At 37.7% G+C, this 25,592-nt stretch overlaps 1 protein-coding gene across 5 annotated transcripts in view; it reads right to left on the bottom strand.

Annotated features, from left to right (window-relative positions):
* Positions 1 to 22,654, bottom strand: part of WASHC3 (WASH complex subunit 3) — a 47,107-nt gene extending 24,453 nt beyond the window's left edge. Inside the window, exons 1-5 of one of the 5 annotated variants that reach the window (XM_023187907.1) lie at positions 22,442 to 22,654; positions 21,792 to 21,890; positions 8,863 to 8,928; positions 6,923 to 7,030; positions 2,672 to 2,779 (exon numbers count right to left, since the gene is read on the bottom strand). In XM_023187907.1, the coding sequence (XP_023043675.1) occupies positions 2,672 to 2,779; positions 6,923 to 7,030; positions 8,863 to 8,928; positions 21,792 to 21,890; positions 22,442 to 22,492 (432 nt within the window). In that variant the 5' untranslated portion in view covers positions 22,493 to 22,654. The other 4 variants (XM_023187828.1, XM_023187756.1, XM_023187685.1 and 1 more) reach the window with 4 other exon arrangements.
* Positions 22,655 to 25,592: the final 2,938 nt, after the last annotated feature.

Genomic DNA, 25,592 nt, shown 5'->3' on the forward strand with positions numbered 1-25,592 from the left:
AATCTATCACCTAAATCTATCAAAAGGTGAAATGGTATGGACAAATTATAAGCATTTTCATTCACAGGACTATGTACAAGGTATTGTTGCAGGAATGAGGAATAGTGTAGTACACAAAAAAAATTTCCTGTCCTTTTGGAGTTTATAATTTTGTAGGGAAGAGAGAGAGTAAATATATAAAATATGTAGAATGCTGGAAGTCGATAAGAAGAAAAATACAGCAGAGAAGGGGTAAAGGGAATTGGGTAAGAGGACACTGCAATTTAAAACAGGGTGGCCAAGGAAGGCTGTACTTAGAAAGTAATATTTTTGAATACAGATTTGAAGGAGGTCAGGGAGCAAACCATGAAGGTATCTGGGGAAAAGTGTTTCAGGCTGAGAGAATAGCTGAAGCAAAGGCCCCAAGACAGCGGGCTGCCAATGTATTTTTATTCAAGGGACATAAATGAGGCCGGTAGAGCTGGAGAAGAGTGTGCAAGGATATGAGATCATAAAGGTAACAGAGGAGCTAAACTGTATAGGATTTCATGGGCCTGTGGAGGATCTTGGCTCTTATTCCTATGAGGTGATAAGACATATGATTAAAAAAGTAAATATTTAAAGGGTCATTTATTTTTATTTATTTATTTATTTATTTTAGACAGTTTTACTCTTGTTGCCCAGGCTGGAGTACAATGGCATGATCTCGGCTCATCGCAACCTTCACCTCCTGGGTTCAAGCTATTCTCCTCCCTCAGCCTCCCGAGTAGCTGGGATTACAGGCATGTGCCACCATGTCCAGCTAATTTTGTATTTTCAGTAGAGACAAGGTTTCTTCATGTTGGTCAGGTTGGTCTCAAACTCCTGACCTCAGATGATCTGCTTGCCTTGGCCTCCCAAAGTGCTGGAATTACAGGAGTGAGCCACCGTGCCCAGCCTGGGTCATTTATTTTATATGTATATTTATGACTGAAAAGCAATCAAACTTGTTCATGTAATTAATAACAAAAATAAAAATCGCAAGTGGTATCTGGAAACCTTAGCTGGCTAAATAAATCTAGACAGTACCTAATATAGTAGCTTAGCTTAAATTAAGTGTTTGATAAATATTTGTGAAATAAACAGATGGTGGATTTATAATGAAAAAGAAAAAGAGTTTTTGAAGTTCTTGTAAAATTGAAGGCAATATATCAAGAATTTAACAATTATCCTAAGATGCAGCCTTCATAAAAGATTTCAGGGCATTTTTATGGGGTATCATCTAATAGATTTTCCTATTTCTTATTTTATATAGGTTTGGCAAGAAGGGGCTAATATAAAAAAAATCTTTCAGAGTCATTTTGAAGCATCTCCCTTTTGTTTAGAGTGAAACACAGTTTTTTTTTGTTTTTGTTTTTGTTTTTTAACAAGTCTATCTTTTAAGCTTAGGCTTTCCTGGGTTCTAGTTTTAAAATTGTGTTCATCATGATTCATACTTAAACTGGCTTTGTTTTATTCTTGTTAATTAAAAAACTTCATCTATTTTCACCCCGAAGTTTGGTTTATTTTTTTTCTAAATTGACCGCCAATATCCTGAGCTCTAGGCTTCAGAAAAAAGGAACTGTGGAAGTGAAAAATCCACTTCTGATAGCTAGGAAAAGTGCAGCTTCCAAAAGAGCCAATCTACTCTTTCTGGTTGTCAGAATTTGCTTTTAAATTACTAGGTGATAAACTATCCCATGGACAGCAAAACAAAACTGTCCTTTAGTATTAGTATTCTGCCTCTTTTGCTTGGTAATAGAATTTTACAAAAGCATTATTATTATTATTATTATTATTATTATTATTTTTGACACAGGGTCTCTCTCTGTCACCTACACTGAAGTACAGTGGCACAATCATTGAGGTAAGCCAGTGCACCCCTGAACTCCTGGGCTCAAGCAATCTTCCCACTTCATGCCATCATACGAAGTTTTTTTTTTTTTTTAAATGTAGAGGTAGGGGGGTCTTGCTTTGTTGCCCAGGCTGGTCTCAAACTCCTGTCTTCAAGTCATCCTCCCACCTCAGCCTCCTAAAGTGCTAGGATTACAGGTGTGTGTCACTGCGCCAGGCTTTAACTGTTTGATTAACAGAAAAATGAGGGACAACTAACTCCTTCAACTATTGAAATAGTTTCTAAAGGAATAAAAAATGTTAACTTCTGCTATTACAGACAACTGCAGATATTTTTGGTACCATACCATGTTATGATTTCTCAGGAAAAATATGAATTCTGAAGTCATATAATATCAAAAGCATTACCTTACATGGCCAAGAGATCACTGATAGATGAACATAACAATTTTAAAAAATATTATTTGTGCTAATATATGGGGATTAAGCTAGAATCAACTGATTTACCAAATGAATAGTCTACTTTCATTACTTTCTGTATGTAAGATTTGCATTGATAACTTTGTGTAATGCAAAAAAATTTATATAAATCTATATTAAACTATGTTAATTTAAAGTGTGGGATCGATTCTAATTACAAAGATTTGACTTCTTTTTTTTTTAAATCAGAGAGTTAAAATAGAAAGGAAGTAAGAGAATAGAAAACTTGGTTACTTGGTTTAGCAGTTTTCTCAAATTGAAAAAAATAACAGTAAAACCTCCAGGGTTAAGAATTTCAAATGAGGCTGCTACACAAAGAAGACAGACCAAATTAGCTTACCACTTGAACCATTTTGAGATATCTGGCATATCTTGGATCCTTGGCTACAGTTAAGATATTTTCTGCTGATACTTCACTTTCCTGTAGTCCAGAGTCTTGTGTACTGCTCTGCTGTAGAGAGTATTTTGTGTAAATCTTTAGACAATTTACAAAAGGGGTCCATCATGTTACTTAAAAGGAATGCTTCTTTCCATAATTCTAAGGCAATAAATTGCAGAAAAAAAAAGCATCTCCCCAAATTTAAATACCAATAATTTAATTATGAGATATATTTCCAAATATCTACAAATATTTAAATATCACTTCAGAGGAGGTTACACTTCAACACTATATTGGTTCCTTAAAACGTAAGTATATTTATGCATTAAAATAAAAATTCTACTTTACTTGTCCTCAGAGTGCTGATACAAGACATGAATTATATATAGGTGGTTATACTATTTTAACAAAACTTTTAAGAAAGCTAATAAAACTATAAATTGTTTATAAATTAATAATAAATTTATTGAGATAATGATGAATTGATTTCCTAGGTATCTATAATCTACCTAATTGAGCCCTTTATTTAGTAAATCATTTTATTCTAAGTGGACATGGCTCTTCTAACTTTTTAGAAAGCAATTTTTGGAGAAGTTGTAGAAGAGAAGCCAGTTTGTCAGACAAAATTATCTGGTTTTATATACTTCAGCTACTGATGGAACTATTAATGGTAACATTGTCTACAGAGTGGTTAAAAGTCATGCTAAATACAACTTATAATAAAGAATCTTGGGGAATGGTTTTTTTTAGATAAAAATGCTATTGTTATACAGGCAGTCTTCACTTTGCATGGTACCATGTTACTGAAACTTGTGCATATCAGAACCATATCCTTGCTTAAATGCAAAACTAGAACTGCCTGTATACAGTACTTGATTTTTCTATCAAACCAAACATTTAGAAAAAGCTTACTTTTGGGAATCTTTCTCATTATCTGTATATAAGCATTAAGAAGAATTTCCTTAGAAGAAATCAATTTTATGTCTATTGTTCATGCTGAAATGTAGATAAATCAATATCTTTATATCTTCACAGTTCTTAGACTATGAATGTGAATTACATATTGAAGTTTTTTTCCTCAGATAATTCAAATATAAATTAAATCTGTCGAAAACTCCAAAGCAAATAAAACATCCAAAAATCCTTTAGGTGTCTTCTGTTATATGATATTGCTAAGTTTTACAAAAGTCGGTGTGTGTGTGTGTATGTGTGTGTATATATATATATATATATATATATTCATCTATAATATACATAAATACAAAAATTCCAAAACACTGTTAATAAAAAATTAAAACAATAACCAAGTATGTTTTTTAACAATTTATGGAAATTAAACTCACATAACAGCAACATGGTGCAAATGAGAACTATATCCTGGCCAGATATCAACTCTCAGTCGTTAACTTTTGCCTAATAACCAAGACCTCAACAAGGTTTAATTATGAAATGTATTACACCTTTGCTATTTGAATGATCCATTAAATCCTCTATCATATCTCTCAACTGTCCTTCATTTATTCTCAAATCAAACTCACTCTGCACAGTTGGATATTCTATTGTAAATAATGATGAAATCTGAACCATGAAATTAAAGTTGCAGAAAAATCAGTACACAAACTTTGGGTCTTTGACTCATGTATAGATTAGAGAGAGTGATAAATAGATGATTTTTTTTAAAAGTGCACTATTCCCCTTTATCTGATAATTGAGTGAACTATAATGTCAATGAAAACTCTGGATTAAGCAATACTTAAGCCCACTTCAAAATATTTTGTATAAAATATACCAGTTGATAACAATGAAGACATGAGAAGTTGATGTGAATATTAAGAACATGCTGAGCAGTTATTTTATTAAGCTAATCAACACACAACTTTATCACAGTATTTCAAACTTTGGAAGCCAAAAGAACTTCATAAACCCTCTAAATAAATACATAAACATTTTTAAATAAAACTGCCAGAGATATACCAGGTTATTCTGAATTTGCAAAGCAAATTAAGAAATTCAGCTGTGATTACTAGTAATCAATTTTTTGGGACATTAAATATGTGAGGACCAACACAACTGCATAAAAATTTTAAAGGGCATATTATAGATGGCATTCATAATAGCACCTGGAAAAATTAATAATCAAAGTTAGACAGGTATACTTAAAAATATTATAGAAATATATGACTGCTCTATCCACCACATAATAACTACTGGATAGAGTGGAAATATTTTCTTGATATTCTTTATAGATGCTTTGTTTTAGAAAGAGGATAGTCATATTTAGTTGAGAGAATATAAAGTTCAACTCCTCTATAACATCTGGATATCCTCTTGCATTTTATATATTTGAGTGGCCAGGATAATGAAATTTGCTATATTAAATAAATGGATGTTAAATTTTATAATATCTAATTAAGTAAATGATCATCTAATTTATTACCCAAATATATACTATATTCTAAATATATGGCTTTTCCTACAGGGCCTCATACCACACATCCTCAATATGTTTAATAAATTGAACACAGGTTCTGAAAACAGAGTAGTGTAGTGTAGTATAGTGTAGTGTAGCAGGTAAGTGCTAGGACTCTTGGCACCAGACTGTCTGGGTTAAAATTCTAACTCTTACAGTACTTTTTGACCTTCAGCCAGTTACTTAACCTCTATATACCTCAACTGACCCATCTATAAAGTAAGATTGGTAATATGGTGCTTATATTATAGGGCTGTTGTAAAGATTAAATTAGTTTATGAAAGGCACTTAGAAACGTGCATGCCTTGGTACACAGAAAGCACTCCTGAAGTGTTAGCTGTTATCACCGTTGTCAACATCATCGTGATCTAAAAAATATCCTGTGAAAAGTGCCTCCAGGTACAAAGGCAGAATTCCATTATAAGTCTATTTGTTTTATTTGCTTATTATTACTTTGGTAGGCCACCACTTTGATAATTATTTTGTTTTAGATTTTAATACCTCGCTGAGATACACTAGAGATTGTTCTCAAAAACCAAATAATTTTTATTTTTTGAAATAAAAAGTAACAGAAAATTAAAATTCATACAGAAGCATAAGTAAATGTTAAGATCTAAGAGCCAAATGTAAAGTATAGCTTTTATCAGGATGATGATTCAAACGAATCAACTTCAGAAACACAGTTTTTAGACAACTGGTATTTCTAAGATCAGTAGCTCTCAAATTTTAAGAGCCTACAGATCACCTAGGGGTCTTGTTAAAATGTAGATTCTCAGCAGTTTTGGGGTGGAGCCTGAGATGCTTCATTCTAACAAGCTGCCAGGTGATGCCCATGTGGGTTGGTCCATGGGGTGTACTTGAGTAACAAGGGGTTAGACAATACCAGCGAATGTTCATTTATTTATTTTTTTTATTTTTGAGGCAGGGTCTTGCGCTGTCACCTAGGCTGGAGTGCAGTAGTGCAATCTCAGTTCACTGCAACCTCTGCCTTGTGAGCTCAAGGGATCCCCTCACCTCAGCCTCCTGAGTAGCTGAGACCACAGGTGCGTGCCACCACACCTGGCTAATTTTTGTATTTTTAGTGGAGACAGAGTTTTACCATGTTGCCCAGGCTGATCTCAAACTCCTGAGCTCAAGCAATCCACCTGCCTCAGCCTCCCAAAGTGCTGGGATTACAGGCATGAAAGACTGCACCTGGCCAATTATTGTTAATTACATTGTATGTGATAAAGGCATTTATATAAGAAAAATGTTACAAAAGAACATGTCAAAACTTTTCAGAGATGCTCAAAAATTTATGCAGGGGTGAGATGATAAGATGTCTGGGATTAATTTCAGCACACCAAGAAAATAGATAAAGCAATTGTGACAAATCATAACTGGTGAATTCAGGTCTATTTTTGTTTATGTTAAAAAATTTTACAATAAAACATTTTAAAAGTACATTTCTTATAAGAACTTAGAAAAATTTCTAATTATTTTGAAGAAAATAATTATTTGAAGATTTTTCCTAGTCCTATATAGACTGATTTTCTTTTTTATAGGCAAAGAAAGTATTAACTTAAGGAAGCCCTTCAAAATAACACAGCTAATTTGTTTTTCCCAAACTTCATTTTCTATGTTAAGGTTTTAAAATTTTACTATTAGAAGTTTTACATTTTTATTTTTCTTCCTTCCAACCTGCTGCTTAAGACTATCAGTTTCAACCAAAACCATCTGCTCATTTCTTAGAACTCACTTACCTGTGGTTGCTCTGAAGAGGCTTCAGGATGTGCTCCATTTGTGACACTGGTGACATTTAAAGGAGATACTTCAACTGTGATATCATCTAGGCCTGGGATAGATGACAACTGAAAAAAGATGAAAAGAAAATTGGTATTGAAATATGAAGATAGTACCTGCATAAACACTATAAGTTTCTAGGTTTGTATATTTTTAATAGCTGTCTTAAATTTTAAGGCTATACAAATAGGTTCATAATATCTTGTCTTTAATTTTCCATGTCATAAACTAAAAGTGAAAGACAGTCACAAATTATTTTGAAGAACTTCTCAAAAATCTAATTTAGTTTATATAACCATTATTTTCAAGATACAGGCAATCCTAGTGTAACAACTGAGAGCTGGTCTTTGAAGTCAGACTGTCTAGGTTTAACTTTTAGCTCTACCACTCACAAGCTGTGTGATCTTGTGCAAATCTCCCTATGTCTCAATTATCTTACCTATAGAGATAAGAAAATGTACCTAGAAAAGTTGTTGTAAAAATATTTCTATTAATAATACTTTGAAAAAAAAAGGGCTTTGTGCAAATTTTGAGTTTCAATTATCTAGGATATGCCAAAGCTCTTGTCTTTACACTTTAATGTATGACACAGCTCATTCTTTTTTCTTTCTTTGAACATTCACCACTGAACATTATTAAAATATGTTTCCTGTATGCAAAAAAAATGGGCATATTGTTGGTATTTCAACATAAAATAAAAAATGGGCATATTGTTGGTATTTTATGGGTCTGCAAGACCCATAAAAACCTTCTTTTCTGAGTTCATCCTGATTATCAATGACACACATTTGTCAGACGTTTGGTAATTTTGGGGATGACTCTATGGCCATGGAAATAACTAAGGTTAACTTGTCCATACGGTAACTTAATGTGTGACCTTGGACTCTAACTCCCTAAGAATTCCTTAAACACTAAAATAAGACACATATTCTTAAAGAATAATAATAATAAAAAAAAACCCAATGGTAATAAGATCTCAAGCAGCAATACTCATTGAGAACTGTTGACTGATAACCATAGTTAGCACAGTGGCTACGGCCCAAATAGTTTCAAGTGGGTATGGCTGCTAGAGGAATATCTTGAACATGTTCAGGGCCGGGTTTCCAAACAAGAGGAATGTTCTAAGAGAAACACAGTTGCTGAAATCCATAAGGACACGTAGTAAGTACGAACTAGACATTCTGATCATATTAAAAAGGGGTATCTTTTTTTCTTCCTCATAAATATTCACTGAATATTTCTTAGGTATTTTTTGGTAAATGGACAAAAAAATATTAATTTCAGAAAAGTTAGTAATGAAAATACACTAGTGTCTCCATAACTTTATAAACAGAAAAAACACATGTAAAAAATATTAAAAATGAAACCAAACTAAATACATCACTGTTATCAAAATCTTTAAGCTTTCAATCTAAAACAGTCTTCTGTTTTTTTTAGTTATCATTTGCAATTTCTGACATCAAAACTGTATTCTTCATTAGCATTTAAGGTATTCGCAAATAGAAACAGATGATACTGTCTCTAAAATTTGCTCTGAGACATCTAAAGATTTATATAACTATTATTGTATTATCAAATAATAACTAGTAAAATAAATTTGGAATTTTCTATCAAATGAAGTGTGCTTGATAATAGCTCAAATTGTTAACATGTTACTCGCATTATGCGTTTGCCTAGCACAATGAAAGAAATCTCAAACCATGTGTACATTTGAATTAATGGTTCACAATGACACCATTTTCTTTGCAACTGCAGTAAAATTAAAAACACAACCAGTATCACTTCATAGATACAGAAGTTAAATGGAATCACTCCCAAATGCAATGAAAGTTAAGTATGATTAAGAAAGCTGGTATATGTACAGCAAAGTTTATACTACAAATTATTCAGAAATACTAACCTTTGCATCTAAAATATTGAGAGTTGTTTCAATTTGTTGGATACGAAGCGAAAGGTCTGCCAGTTTCTGGAAAAGAAAAATTAGAGACATAAAAATAAAGATTTTAATTAAAATAAACTGTTAACAACTAAGGGCAGATTTGAAAATATTAAAAACCATTAAATATTTGTCATACTCTAATATAGTACTGTCTTATTTACATAAGTAGGAATAAGAACTCTTCTATTACCTGTATTAGAATGCTTCTCAGTTTTTGGGTTTTTTTTGGGACGGAGTCTTGCTCTGTCACCAGGCTGGAGTGCAGTGGCGCAATCTCGGCTCCCTGCAACCTCTGCCTCCTGGGTTCAAGCGATTCTCCTGCCTCAGCCTCCCAAGTAGCTGGGACTACAGGCACATGCCACCACGCCCAGCTAATTTTTGTATTTTTAGTAGAGATGTTGTTTGACCATATTGGTCAGGATGGTCTCGATCTCTTGACCTCATGATCTGCCTGCCTTCACCTCCCAAAGTGCTGGGATTCAGGTGTGAGCCACCGCACCCAGTCGCTTCTCAGTTATTTTATAAAATTATATTCACTTACAACAAAGTGACATTTTCTGCAAACTCATTATCAGAGCAGTAAACAATTGTTGAGACCAGAATATAAACAAACCAGGACAGAGCCTTTTGTTTACTACTATACCTGTAGTGCCCAGAATAGTACCCTGACACTTTATAGGAGCTTAATAATTATTTGTTGATGAATGAAGAAATTTTTTCATAGAAAATAAAAGAATAAAAATTATTCAAAGACACCCTGCAACAAGGTCTGCCTTTATAAATTACTTAAATGCATAAGCATATACAATTTGTCCCAGATTTAAAAACATCCATAGTTTGAAAAATGAAGGGGAATGGAATTAGAAGATGAGTAATTCATTTTGGAAAGAGAAGAGAAAAAACTAGAGTATTAAAACAAAATCTACCATCAAAATGCAAGGTAAACCAGATTGAAGAGCTTTTCATGCTTGTTACTCTATATAAATTGTCAGTATACCTTGTAAATATACACCTACACAAAGAAAGGTAACATCATAAAATATGACCTGTAAGAATATTTACTTAAAACCTCCTAATCTTAAACATTACATTCAGTCACATAATCCAACAGCAGTTAGCCAGTTTACAAGTTGGCAGATACACAGCATCCTGACTGTATTCTGGGCTATTATTAAGATCCTGACTATTAAGCAGAACTTTATCATCCTGTGACATGGTCACTTTGCCCACAATTAGAGGGGACAAAAAACTGAAAGTGGCCACAAAGCTTCTTTACAGATCACTTATTTTTAGGTTAACATCTTGATATCCCACAAAGATATAATCCTCAAATAAAGTATTAGGATCTAGTTTTCACAGTATCAAAGCTAAGTTCACCCTTGACTTCTAGAATTCATTCACATAAGTCTTTTAGGTAAACACCAATACAGGTTTATAACATGTATTATGGATGAATCCCTCTCCAAATTATAAGTGTATTCCTTAAAATCATAGAAATTTAATTTTGGTAAATCTTATCAGTGTCTCAATTCACTAGAGAAGAAATTCTACAGCAAATTAATATGTCAAGTGAATGATAATTTCCAACATTTAAAAATGGACGTATTGGTTTGACTGAAGGAAAAAAAAAGGGAAACAAAAAACTGAATTAAAATTTTTTCTGTTTTAATATACCTATAGAAGTATTTACTTTTAAGCAATAATCATCAATATTGTAAATATTTGAGTCTTTACCTTGCCACATATGGCACACTGTATATGCAACATATCAATTGAAATCTTACACCAAATCTATGAAGTAGGAACTATTATGCCAGTTTTAAAGATGAGGAAATTGAGTCTTATAGAAGTAAAATATCCCAAACTCAAACCCTCCAACTCCAGAGGCAATACACTTCATCAGATTTTTTGAGAGAATTTTACATTGTTAAAACATAATGGTAAATTATTGGGTATTGCATAGAATTTTTGTTATCCAAAGCTAACAAATGATCAATTCGTTTCTTACTAAGATGATTCTGTGCCAAGAGGAAAAGCCTTTTGCTCTTCTGATTCTGAGATGATCACTTACAAAGTGGTTCTGAACTACAGTACATGAACTAGGATGAGCGAAAAAATTTCTACCTTTATTTTTATCTACTTCTAGCTTAAATTTGGCATTGTTTAAAAACATAGTAAAAAAAAAATCAGCTGGGCGCGGTGGCTCAAGCCTGTAATCCCAGCACTTTGGGAGGCCGAGACGGGCGGATCACGAGGTCAGGAGATCGAGACCATCCTGGCTAACACGGTGAAACCCCGTCTCTACTAAAAAATACAAAAAACTAGCCAGGCGACGTGGCGGGCGCCTGTAGTCCCAGCTACTTGGGAGGCTGAGGCAGGAGAATGGCGTAAACCCAGGAGGCGGGGCTTGCAGTGAGCTGAGATCTGGCCATTGCACTCCAGCCTGGGCAGCAGAGCGAGACTCTGTCTCAAAAAAAAAAAAACAAAACAAAACAAAAAAAAAATCACCGTAGGTCGGGCACAATGACTCATGCCAGCACTTTGGGAGGCTAAGGCAGGTGTATCACCTGAGGTCAGGTCAGGAGTTCGAGACCAGCCTGGCCAACAGGGTGAAACCCCCATCTCTACTAAAAATACAAAAAAATTAGCCAGGTGTGGTGGTGTGCGTCTGCAGTCCCAGCTACTGAGGAGGCTGAGGCAGGAGAATCTCTTGAACCTGGAAAGCGGGGGTTGCACTGAGCTGAGATCACGCCACTGCACTCCAGCTTGGGCGATGAGTGAAACTCCGTCTCAAAAAAAAAAAAAAAAAAGAAAAAGAAAAAAAATCACAGTGGTTTTTAGGCTCTATGACTGTCATCAATAGAAATCATAGATTTTTTTAAAATCACATCACAATTGCTGTGCATTTCTTTACACTTCAAAATTATGGTTATTAGACATATGAAAGGATAATATAATTTAATGCTTTAATAAAGAACCTACTAGTATAACATAGTTTTAAATTTTTTTAAGTATATAACTGGTTTCTTTTGTAATCCTATGCATTTTATTTTATCCACCTGAAAACATTAATTTGGTTTCAATAGACTGTCAAAGCGTCCATGGCATGACTAAGAAATAACTCCTTTTCAAAGATAATTGAGTCTAATAAATGGTTTTATATGTTCCAATGTAATTATGGCTATAACATACCTGAATGTATACTTTTTAAAGAGCCATTGTCAAGTGAAAAGGTATACCTGGGTTCATTTATGGGTTGCTGAAGTTCATTTCTAAGGTGTTTATGCTTGTGGTATTTTCCTCATACAATTCCCAGACCACTATAAAATAGGTTTTTCAATGTTGGTTATATTGACATTTGTGGGTGAAATATTCTTTGTTGCAGGGGACTGTCCTGCACACTACAAGATGGGTAGCAGAATCTCTGGTCTCTATCCACTAAATGTCAGTAGCACTTCCCAGTTATTACAATCAAAACCACCTCTAGACATAGCCATATGTACCCTGGTTGAGAGCCACTGCTCTAAATTATGGATGACTATGGATATAACGTAAGTAACATAATTGGTGACAGTAGCTGTTCTCGCCTCTGAAAGTTTTAGCAAGAGGAAATGGGAAGGTAACAGTCTTTATCATCCATTTAACCATCATCTTTATGAAGACTGAAAACAAACTTGAAATGCTATGGTTTGGGTAACAGGGGAATTTATAAAGTCCCTGATATTTGTCAGATAAGCTGAAAGCTTGATTTACTATCCATCTATTTCCAAGGCAGTACATTTTATAAAGTTTAAAAAAGGACAAAATAAAGAAGGAAATATGGAGTTACTAGTTGAATATGGAAACAAAACACTGGTTTTTCATGGTTGTAAAGTATCTTGCTTATATATCCATTTCTCTAAAAGAGAAACAGTATTTTAAGATAATGGATCTCTTGGTATACCCCACTGTGTTGTATGTGCCCCAGAAGCCAGAAAAGGAAGCAATCAATGGTTTTATTAGGTTGTATCTGATACTTAAGCCCAGCAGTTGTTAAAGATGTAAGAGCAAATAAGGATTTAAGCAAAACATTATCTGATTAAAAGTTAAGTCCAATGGCAGGCTAAAAAAATGAATGTAGAAGATAAGCACTAAAGAAACTTTTAGGTTATGTGACAATTCTCAGCACTTTTGCTTGTACCTAAAGATTTTAGAAAAAAAAATTTCAGAATATTAAAAAATTATTTAAAAATCCAGTATCTTAGGCATATAACAAGTCTGAGTTTGGCTGAGGGCGCTTGTAATCCTAGAACTTTGGGAGGCTGAGGCAGGCAGATGGCTTGAGCTCAGGAGTTCAAGACCAGCCTGGGCAACATATGGAAACCCTGTCTCTACAAATACAAAAAATTAGCCAGGTATGGTGGCATGCACCTGTAGCTCCAGCTACTTGGGGCACTGAGGCAGGAGGTCTAGGCTGCAGTGAGCTAAGATCACTCCACTACACTCCAGCCTGGGTGACAAAGTGTGACCCTGTCTTCAAAAAACAACAAAAAAAGTTTGAATTAAAATAACATTCTGGCCAGGTACAGTGGCTCATGCCTATAATTCCAGCACTTGGGAGGCCGAGGCCGAGGGAACACTTAAGCCCAAGAGCTGGAGACCAGCCTAGATAATGTAGTGAGATGCCATCTCTAACACACACACACACACACACACACACACACACAAAATTAGCCTGGTGTGGTGACACATGCCTATAGTCCAAGCTTCTAGGGAGGCTGAGGTGGGAGGATCACTTGAGCCCAGGAAGTTGAGGTTGCCCTGAGCTGTGATCATGCCACTGCACTCCAGCTTGGGTGATAGAGCAAGACCCCGTCTTAGGGGGAAAAGAAAAAAATATATAAAAAAAACAAACAAAAAAACCCCAAAGTTCACATTTGACACTCCTGTTTACAAAGTACCTCTACTTTAAAACTCACTATAAGGTTAAATGCTCAGGTTTCACCTGCAATATGCATAGATCTTATGTTGCTTCCCGCCAATCCCTCAAAATTTGCAGTCCCAGTGGATGAGCATAAGATTTTGCTGACTAAAGCAAGAATAAAAATGCTCACTGGGGATTTGTGATGGAAGAGGAGATGACCCTAAGTACCTCTGTAATGTGGATCTGATTCTACTACTTTCTCTGTCATCTAATCTCTCTTCTACTCTGGTGCCAATCACTGGAAGAGTTACAAAAGTAGCCTAATATGCAGAAAGTTTTTGCAAAGTTGAGTTCTTCACAGAATGCAGTTTTATACGCTTCTCTTTAGTGAAGAACTCTAAAAACAGGGCCACTGATGAAGAAAGAAGCCTAGCAATTTGTTTACAACTTAATTCTGGCTTGAGGGTTTATCTATGACTGAAGTTGTTTAAGTTTGGGTTTGGTTCAAACCAGATCCTGTCAGGGGGTGGGAAAAGTTTTCTTTTTCCTCCCAGTTCACACTCAGTTCAAAAACGAACAGTTGAGGTTCCTCTTTTGTTGAGAGAAACAGTCAGTTGGTTCTTGTTTAAGGCTTTAAATAAATAAGGACTAGAGGCCTATGAGGTACTATTAACAAAAACATTTCAAAACACCAAAGTGACTTTAACTTGGGAGAAAATGGCACCTTACATTTGAATACATATATTCTTGGAATTGACATAAAAATATATTACATCAAATAGACATAGCATAGCAAAGAAGTGAATATGAATCTAAAAATAGATTTTAATATAGCTATAAGAAGGTACTTGTACTGCACACTCTCACTTGAAACTGACATAAGCATGCTTCTTAATCAGGTAAGTCAGTGCAATGTAAGAGAGTAATGAGATATTGACTTTTCCAGTTAAAAAATCAGTGGGAATCCAGTTCTGCTACTTTCTGTGTATGTGCAGGTAATGCAGCTACAACTACTGGGGGCATGCAAAAATATGTTGAATGAATGAATGACTAAGCAAATGATTTAAACTCCTCTACATCTTAGTTTCTGTATCTGTATGAGTGGGATAACTAAGCCTCTCTCAAAGGGCTAACTGCGATAACTAAATACACATAAAGCACTTAGTATGATGCCAAGCACAGAGTAAGTACAGAATAAATATTAGTTGTCATCTCATTGAGCAGTCTCCAGCTGACATGAATACCCAAATTGCTAAAATATATATTGTAGAAAATCAGTTACAGTCAACCCTAGATTATCATACATAAAGGAGAAAAAGGTGGGACAATAGCAAGACGGGAACAGGACTTTCCAGCACTGATCCTCCCACAGAAACATCCATTTGAAAAACTATTCACGCATGAAAATACCTTCTCAAGAGCTAAGGAAACCAGGTGAGAAATTATAGTACTGGGTGTAGCACAAAAATAAGAAAAAACACATTGAAGAGGGTAAGAAGGACAGTTTTACAGAACTCATGTCACCCTTCCCCCAACTCCAGGCAGCACAGCATGGAGAGAGATACCCTCCGGGTGGGCAAAGGAGAGGCAGTGAGCACAGGACTTTGCCTTGGACCACAACACCAGGCCCACCCCAGTAGAACTCAGTGCTGAGCAAGCCCCCTCAGCCCAGACTCCAGGCTGACACCTGCAGGCGAAGCCTTTAGGGCCCTCCTGGCACTAGGCTGGATCACCCAGTCCTGAGTTCTAGGCTTGTCCCACTGGGACCCCCGGCTCCAGACCAGCTCAAGACTCAGGACAGCCCCAGCATCAGGCAAGACTGCATAGATTGTCTCCAGGTCTGCCCCAATGGCAGGCCAGCCCCAGTGGCCCTAGGTTCTAGACCACTCCCAACACAGGGCTGGCCTCCATGGGCCCAAGGTTCAGGCCCACCGCAGCACCAGGCCAGCTCCTGCAGATACAGGTTCCAGGCCTGACCAATGCCAAGTCAGCTCCTGTGGCCCCAGTCTGGCTCCTGCAGCCCACACCCCAGTAGAAGTAGGGTTTAGGCCCATCCCAGTAGGCCCTTCTGTCGGGCTGGCACCCATAGACACAGACTCCAGGACCATCCCTGTGGACTCAAGTTCCAGGCTAGCCACTATTGCCCTAGGACCCCGGCCAGCCCCATGTAGCTCAGTCACCAGGCCAGCACCTATAATCCCAGGCTCCAGTCTGGCCCCTGTGACCCCAGGCCGCACACTTGCCCCAGCACCACGCTGGCCCCAGGCAAATCCCTGTGGTGAGTCAGGATCTAGGTATGTTCCAGCAGACCCAGAGTCTGGGACTACCTCAGTAGATTCCATTGCCAGACTGGCCCCCATGGACCGAGGCTTCAGGACCACTCCTGCAGACTCAGGCTCCAGGCTAGTCACAGTACAACCAGGACCCAGGCCCACCTCCACATACTCTGGCTTCAGGTCCATCCCAGAGGTCCCAAGCACCAGGCCCACCTTGGAACCTGGCCAGACACTGCAGACTCAGGCTCAAGGCTCACCCCAGTGCCAGACCAGCCCCTGCAGACTTAGGTTTCAAGTCGGAACCCTAAGGATCCAGGCCCACCTCTCTAGAGCTAATCAGCAGGTCCATCCCAGTGGATCAGGCTCCAGGAACAACCCTATGACCCCAGGCACCAGGCCAGCCTACCCAAGGACTCCAGCAGCAAGCCTGCCATGCACCACACCAGATGGCCTGTCTAGAACCTCTGGACGGGCTTACTGGTGAAGGGCTTTCCCAGACAAAGCCAGTCTGCAAAGACTGGAATAAGTCCTTACTTCTTCAAACACATACATACCAACACATGGCCACAAAGACCAAGAATAATCAGGGAAACACGTCACTACCAAAGAAACAAAATAAATCACCAGTAACTGACCCTTCTTCACAACAAATTCAAAATTATTGTTTTAGGGAAGCTCAGCGGACTTCAGGAAAATTCAGAGAAACAATTCAATGAAATCAAGAAAATAGTAAGTGACCAAAATGAGAAATGTAACAGAAAGATTGGAATTATTTAAAAAAAAAATCAAACAGCAATTTTAAAGCTGAAAAAAAATGTATACAGTCAAATTCAGAATATTCTAATACTGTCATGGTGATTAAATCATTTGTACCTTTAGTATGAAAGTTAACAGATAAAACTATTACAAATAATAATAGCTAAAATAACTTAAGGGATATGCAGTGTAAAAAGATGTACACTGCAAAATCAAAAACAAAATGTGGAGAGGTGGAGTAAAAGTGCAGAAGTTTTTATGTTATCAGTTATGTTATTATCAGTTTAAAATAGCCTGTTACAACATGTTTTATGTGAGCCTCATGGGAACAACAAAGCAAAAACCTAATAGTAAATACACAAAAGATAAAAAAGTAAGGAATCACGGTATATCACTAGAGACAATCATTTAATCACAAAGGATGACAGCAAGAATGGAAGAAAGGAACAAAAGATCTATAAAGCAACCAGAAAACAATGAACAAAATTGCAGCAGTAAGTCCTTACCTATCAATAATTACCTTGAATGTAAATGGACTACATTCTCTGATCAAAAGACACAGGTTGACTGAATAAGATACAAAAATAAGACTCAACTACATGCTGTGTACAAGAGACTCATTTCACCTTTAAAAAATGGACGCACATAGATTGAAGTGAAAGCACGGAAAAGAGCTGGGCACAGTGGCTCACATTTGTAATCCTGGGATGCCAAGGCAGGAGGATCCCCTGAACTCAGGAATTTGAGACCAGCCTGGGCAACATGGTGAGACCCTGTCTCTAGAAATAATTAAAAAATTAGCTAGGCATGGTGGTGTGTGCCTGTGGTCACAGCTACATGGGAGGCTGAGATAGGAGGACAGCTGGGGCCTGGGAGGTTGAGGCTACAATGAGCCATGTTCACGCTACTGTACTCCAGCATGGGATGTAGAAGGAGACCCTGAAAAAGGGAAGGGAAGGAAAGGGAAGGGGAAAGGGAAGGGAAAAGAGAAGGGAAGGGAGGGAGGGAAGGAAAGAAAGAAAGAGAGAGAGAGAAGGAAAGGAAAGAAAGAGAGAAGAATGAATGGAAGAGAATATTTCAAGTAAATAGAAACCAAAAAAGAGCAGGAGTTGCTCTTTTCAGATAAAACAGACTATAAGTGAAAGGCTGTAAAATGAATCAAAGAAGGTCATTATATAATGGTACAGGGAGCAATTCATCAAGAAGATATAACAATTATAAACATATATGCATCCAACAGAGGAGCACCTAAATATATTAACAATATTAATAGATCTGAAGAGATAGACTATAATACAGTAATAATGGGGGATATCAATAACCTACTTTCAACCATAGACAGATCATCCAGGCAGAAAATCAGTAATGAAACACTGGCCCTAACAGACATATGTAGAGAATTCAATAAAACAGCAACAGAATACACATTCTTCTCAAGGGCACACAGAACATTCTCCAAGTTATATGATATGCCGCAAAACAAGTTTTAATACATTTAAGAAGACTGAAATCATATCAAGTATCTTTTCTGACCATACTGGTTTGAAACTAGAAATCAATAATAGAAGGAATCTTGAAAAAAAATCATAAATATCTGGAAACTAAATAACATGCTCCTAAACAACCAATAGGTCAAATAAATTAAAAGGGAAATTAAAAAATATTTTGAGACAAATGAAAATGGACATACAACACATCAATACTTATGGAAGGTGGTAAAAGCAGTTTTAAGAGGAAAGGAAGTTTCAGCAATAAAGACATATAACAAAAAAGATGAAAGATCCAAAACAAACATCCTAGTGTTACAACTCAAGGAATAGAAGAACAAATAAAACCCAAAGTTAGTAGAAGGAAAAAAATAATAATGATCAGAACAGAAAAAAATGAGAGACTAGAAAAACAATAGAAAAGATCAATGAAACTAAGAGCTGGATTTTTGAAAAGATAAACAAAATCCACAAACTTTTAGCTAGATTAAGAAAAGGAGAAGATTCAAATGGTATCAGAAATGAAAGAGGAGATGTTATAACTGATATCACAAAAATACAAAGAATTGCCTTTTACAGCCACAGAGCGCAACTCAGCTCAGGGACGTTAAAATGCTGATGAACTTAAGGTCTGGTGTGTGTTTGAAAGAATCAGTGAAGCTTTTCTTTTTTTTGTTTTGTTTTTTTGTGATGGAGTATTGCTCTGTCACCCAGGCTGGAGTGCAATGGTGCAATCTTGGCTCACTGCAACCTCCACCTTCCAGGTTCAAGTGATTCTCCTGCCTCAGCCTCCCAAATAGCTGGGAATACAGGCGTGTACCACTACACCCGGTTAATTTTTGTATTTTTAGTGGAGATGGGGTTCCACCATGTTGGCCAGGCTGGTCTCGAACTCAGCCTCAGGTGATCTGCCCACCTGTGCACAAAGTGCTGGGATTACAGGTGTGGGCCACAGTGCCCAGTCCATCAAAGCTTTTCAAGTAGATAAGGAGTATTTGAATATGGGACCACTGATATATTCAGAAGAGAAGTTTTTGCTTTCTTTGTCTCTTTCATGGTGGTAGCTGGGGTGAATTCTGAGATGGTCCCAATTTTGTATAGGAATGTTTAGATGAGAATTTTTTGTTTCTGTCCTGTGGTTGAGTTGGTGCCATAGAGAATTTCCATAAAATTCAATTCCATTACTTAAAATAGTTTTTTTTTTTTAACTAGTTTTTCTATCAATCAGCCCCAGTCTGAAACTTGAGACACTGTTAACACAAAAGAGCATACTCTACCTACAAAGACATGACCTAGAGTAGTTCTTCAAGCAGGTCAGTTTTAGGACACATTAATTCTATCCAACTAGACTAGCTATTTTACAACTATGTAAGACAACTTTATAAACTCTGCTTTAACTTACAAAGGTCATTTAATAATCCCATTGTTTCGATGATTCTAAAGATTATAAGTTTATTTTTACAGTCTACTCTTAAATATTACTGTTGAGGCATATATACACCAATGGTGGACTTAATTCTGCCTAAGATATCTGAGCATCTGTAGTAAAATATGAAGCTACCTTCATTTGGTTGGTATGCTAAAGACATTTTGTAAGTATCTCATTTTTAAAAAAATTTGGTTTGTGTGTTTTGTGTGCTCAGGAATTTTTCCACAGTACTAGAGATCACTGTAGTGATTAAATTTGACCCTTTTGACAGAAAACAGAATAACAGATTCCTAGGGATAAAAAAGGGGTGACTGCAAAGGAACATGAAGGAATTTTTGGAGTGATTCTACACCTTGTTCTACAACTATTCTACATCTTGATTAAGTTATGATTATGCATTTGTCAAATCTCATACTTAACGGTAAATTTTAGTGAATATAAGCTCATACTTACATAAACATGACTTTACAATTAAAACAAAAGAAATATGAAGGCTCATAAGAGACTGCTATGACCAATTATATGCCAACAGACTGGATAACCTAGAATGGATAAGTTCCTAGACACATACAACCTATTAAGACTAAATCATAAAGAAATAGGTAATCTGAACAGACCAATAATACGAGATCAAATCAGTAGTTAAGTCTCCCACTAAACGAAACCCCCGGGACCTGATGGCTTCACTACTGAATTCTACCAAACATTTAAAGAAGAACTAATACAAATCCTTCTCAAATTCTTCCAAAATGCTGAAGAGGAGGGAAAATTTTCAAACTCAATTTAGGAGGCCAGCATTATCCTGATTCCAAAGCCAAACAAATACACTACAAGAAAAGAAAACCAAAGGTCAATATCCCCAATGAACATAGAAGCAAAAATCCTCTACAAACTCTAATTGCTAAGGCTATACCTTACATAAGGCAGAATGTTCAACAGACTTACTTGTGAATTATCTAAGCCCCATAATTTACTTTTCTTTCCTTAAATGCAATTTCAACCCATGGTTCCCATTGTCCTCCCCATCCTCTTTTTTGGCTTTTTAAAAGACAGGGAGTCCCTGGATCATGGATCTAGTACCTATCCTCTTTTTTAAAACAAAAACAAAACACTGAGTTTCTCTATGTTGTCCAGGCTCGTCTCAAACTCCTGGGTGCAAGTGATCCTCCTGTCTCTGCCTCTCGAGTAGCTGGGATTACAGGTGCACACTACTGTGCCAGCTCTGGCACCTAGTCCCTAGTTGGATAATTAATCCTTACAAGTCATTTGCAGAAAATATTTTTATTTCTATAATTATATTTGATGCCAAAGTTATGTTTCCAGCCTATCTCCTCTAGCCATCTTTTAGATTCAGAATGTAAAATAAATTTAATATAAACAATGTGGTTTTGGGGTACGAGAACGAATAATAGCAAAATAAAAACTATTTTGGGGTACGGGAACGAATAACAAATAGCAAAATGAAAACTATTTTCAACTAATTTTAGAAGTCAGGCACGGTGCCTCGGGCCTGTAATCCCAGCACTTTGGGAGGCCGAGGCTGGTAGATCGCCTGAGGTCAGGAGTTCGAGACCAGCCTGACCAACATGGTAAAACCGCGTTTCTACTAAATACAAAAAATTAGCCAGTCATGCCTGTAATCCCAGCTACTCAGGAGGCTGAGGCAGGAGAATCGCTTGAACCCGGGAGGTGGAGGTTGCAGTGAGCCGAGATCGCGCCACTGCACTCTAGCTTGGGTGATAGAGTTAGACTCTGTCTAAAAAAAAAGGAAATTTTTGATTTCCTATTGTTCTCTTTAATCGCAATAAGCCTGACTGAACTATCTCACAAGGACCTCTAGAACACTAATTCAGTAGAGGAGGGTTGCAAGATTGATTGTAACAGAGTAAAAGAGAACTTAAGGTGTGTTAACACAATTGGGTGACGAGAGGTCATGATACATGAATAAAGACTGTAATTCTTGTTTTACTCCATTTGTCAATCTCAGCAGTGCAAGGTGACTTCTAGGCGACTCTATAAACTAGTATCACAGGACCTACCTCCTCACAAACTGTAGAAAAGCGGTTGAGGAACTGTACAGTGTGCACCACAAATTGGTTTAGAAAAGCCACCGTTCTTTTCTGTTGAATAGCTGGCACCTGTGTTACGTAAAAACAAACATGGTTCATACAGGAGGAACGTACACAGTGCAAACCTTTTCATATTTGGAAATAATCACAAGGCACTTTGCTGTGTGATATGAATTTCTTGAAGGACTGGAAATAGTCATTAACTTGTTTTCCTAAACTGTGGGTGGGGTGTCCGAAGACGACAGAGGTGCATCAAAGTTTGAGAACAGGCTCTAGACTCATTGGTACGAATTTTGGCAGGCAGAAGCAACACACATAAACACACACAAAAACTTGGGGGCTGAAAAGGAGGTAGGGCTAGCTATCACAACCGGCGTCTGTCGCCGGCGGCACAGAGACACGAGAGATGGGAAGCGAAAGTTGGGAGATGCACACCGTCTCCTTAATCAGTTCAGGAGGGACCCCATTTGAAGGTGGACTGCGGATCTCTCCCTCCTGGGGCCGGCAGAAGGGCCCGGGGCCGTGACAGAGTGGGGACCCGGAAGGTGTAGTCTCCCCGGGAAGCTGAGTCTTCCCCATCCTCCTCCCGGAGGAGGAGTTTAGTATCGTCTTTTACAAACCTTGGTCAGGTCTATGCCTGACCCCATGAGAGGAAGCCCGTCCTCATCCATCTCCTCTGCGGGCGGGAGACCCCGAGTTCACCCACAAACCCCTCCCAGATGGGGCCCGCCCAACCCGGTAATCGCGTCTCAACTTTCCCCCTAAGTCGCCGCCTCCGGGGCCCTTCCCGCCGGAAGAAAATGCCTCCGCTCACTAATCACTCGGCGACTTCCGGAGAGCCCGCCTCCTCGCTCGGCATTCTGGGATTGGTAGTTTTAGTTCAGATTGTGACGTCCATTTCGGGATGGTGCAAGGATGCAGTTATAGCAGTAAAATCTTAGAAAGGAGGCAAACAAAACAAAACAAAGCCAGAAGTTGCGTCCCTTGGAGGTTACCCCTACTTAGTCCTGTTGTTATAAAGCAACTCCGTCATTCCTTGAGCAAAAATTTTTTTTTCTTTTTTTAATCCTAAGTGCCATATATACTCTGCTAGGCTTTTACTGTAAAAACAAAGATTGAATTTGATTGCTGCACTGGAGAGGTTTATGCTCTGAAGAATGAGAAATAAGACCTACTTCCAAAGGATGTGTGTGTATATACACAACAGTTCCCAGGCTGGTCTCGAACTCCTGACCTCAAGCGATTCTCCTGCCTCAGCCTCCCAGAGTGCTGGGATTACAGTCGTGAGCCAACCCGCCTGGCCTTCCAAAGGTTTTTAAAACATGAAATAAAATGTCAACTACTAGAGGTGAGGCGCAAACCTACGGAAGTGACTGCCATTTACAGGGAGCATGGAAAAGATGAAGACCAAGTGGGCAGCTTTGTTTTAAAATGGGGGTCTCGCTGTGTCACCCAGTCTGGTGTGCAGTGAGGATCATAGCTCACGGTAGTCTCAAACCCCTTGGCTCAAATGATCCTCATGCCTTGGCCTCCCTAAGCACTGGGATTATAGGTGTGAGCCACTGGCACCTGGCCCTGTTGGTTTGGTTGAAGCAAATAATCCCATAAATGGAGAATGGTAGGAAATGAGGTAAGAGTGCTACCCGTGGAGGGTGTCCAGGTTCTTGATGTTTTGAACAAAGAATTGGACAAAATGCACAAAGCAAGGAAAGAATGAACCAACAAAAGCAAAGATTTATTGAAAACCAAAGTACTCTCCACAGTGTACTGGATACAGAATCTTCTTAGGGCCAAATACCCGTTAGAGATTTCCCATTGGCCACTGGTGTTCTCCTCATGCAAATGAAGTGGTGGCCACAATCAGTATGATTGGTTGTGGAAAGCAACCAATCAGAGGCTGAAGTAAAGTTACAAATGTCACACTCCTATACAACCATCTGATTGGTTGTGGAAAGCAACCAATCAGAGGCTAAAGTGGTGTTACGAAGTTGCACTTCTATGCAAAGGAAGATTTGGCCCACAGTCAGTCTGATTGGTTGAGGTACTTTCAATTTCCATCTGCCTGTCAGAAAAGGTGGGGATTTGCAAAGGGAGTAGCCACTGGTCCTTTTGTTACTTAGGTGTGGAAATTTGGGGTTTACCTTTTGATTTCGTTCTAGGAAGTCAGCGTGAATCGGCCTTAGGTTCCCTGCCTCCAGACCCTATTCTGCTTCAGGAGACGTAGCCAGAAAAATTTCATTTAAGGGCCTTTTATGCCAGATTTGATACTATAGTCCATGTTTATCTAATGTGATCCATAGGCCATCTGTAGCAATTATTTGGGTGTGGGTATTGTTTCTTAAAGTTGCACATTGCACAGCTTAACCTTACAGTGATCACCTTCTGATTGAACTTTCTTAATTTTTCTTTCAGGAAGGCAAATCTTCTCTGGTTTTCTTTGTATCACGATGGTCATTTCTTTTCAGTTTCTTTTGCTGGTTGCTTCGCATGTCCCCATTCTCTAGAGTTTCTCACATTTATATATCTAACCCAGATCTTACATTGGAAGCCAGTATAACTGAAGCAGAGCGAGCAAGGTGGGGAACTGAAGGACATAATGGCTAAAAGTTATGTGGAGACCTGATCATGCAGAGCTTTATGGGACATCATAAGGACTTTGGCTTTCACTTTGGGTGTGATGGGAAGTCATGGAAAGATCCAGAGCAGAGAAATGATGGGAGCCACTGAAGAGCTTTTAAGCAGGGGGTGGCATGATCAGAATTGCATTTTGGGACATTCTGTTTGGTACAAGGTAATGAATGCGACTTGAAGGTAGGTGGCTGAGCCTGGATAGGTTACATAGCTCTAACAGTCACTCTTTACTCCATCCTCCTTTATATCTAGTCATTCATCACATCTTACCTCTTCTATTTCCTAAGTAGCTCTTGAATCAATCTGTAACTTTCCATCCTTACTGCCATATCTCAAGTTCTGTACGACACAGTTTTATGCCTGGGTTACTACTGCAATAGCTTCTTCCTGCCTCCATCTTGTGTCTCCAATCTATTCCACACATTGTAGCCACAGTGATTTTTAAAAAGATAAATCTGATTATATTACCCGGGATATAATTTCGTTCCCCATCTCCCTCAGTTTAATATGCTCACAGGTCCTCTCTATGGCTCTTGGCCACTTCTTTAACCTTAACTCTCACTGTTATAACTTTCTCCTTAGCCCCAAATAATTTCTTTCAATTCCTGGAACTGCTTGCTGTGTGTGGGTCTTTCAAGATGTTGTCTTCCCTCTGCCTGGAACAATCTCCCTTGCTTGCCAGCAACCCCTGCCTGGCTAACTCCTACTCATTCTTCACATCTCTTCTCTCCTTTATCCTTGGTTTTCAAATTTGAATATAATGTGCGTGGGGTATGGTTTTCTTTGTATTTATCCTGCTTGTGGTTTGCTGAGCTGCTCAGATCTGTGGGTTGGTGTTCTAAATCAAATTTGGAAGAAAGATTTTTGACCATTAATTCTTCAAAAAACGTTTTTGTCATTTTTCTCTTTTTCTGGGACTTCAAAAATACTTGTATGTTAGACTGCTTAATATTGCCCACAGATCATGGTACTCTGCTCATTTCCCCCAAAACATTTACTTTTCTCCCTGTGTTTCAGTGTAGATTATTCTTACCAACCTATCTTCAAGTATTTTCTAGTTTCCAATTTAGTTCCAAAACACATCTGATAAATTGATTTCAGATATATTTTTGTTCTAAAAATCTGTTTTAGAGTTTGTTT

Source organism: Piliocolobus tephrosceles, chromosome 10, assembly GCF_002776525.5.
Source record: "Piliocolobus tephrosceles isolate RC106 chromosome 10, ASM277652v3, whole genome shotgun sequence".
NCBI lineage: Eukaryota > Metazoa > Chordata > Mammalia > Primates > Cercopithecidae > Piliocolobus > Piliocolobus tephrosceles.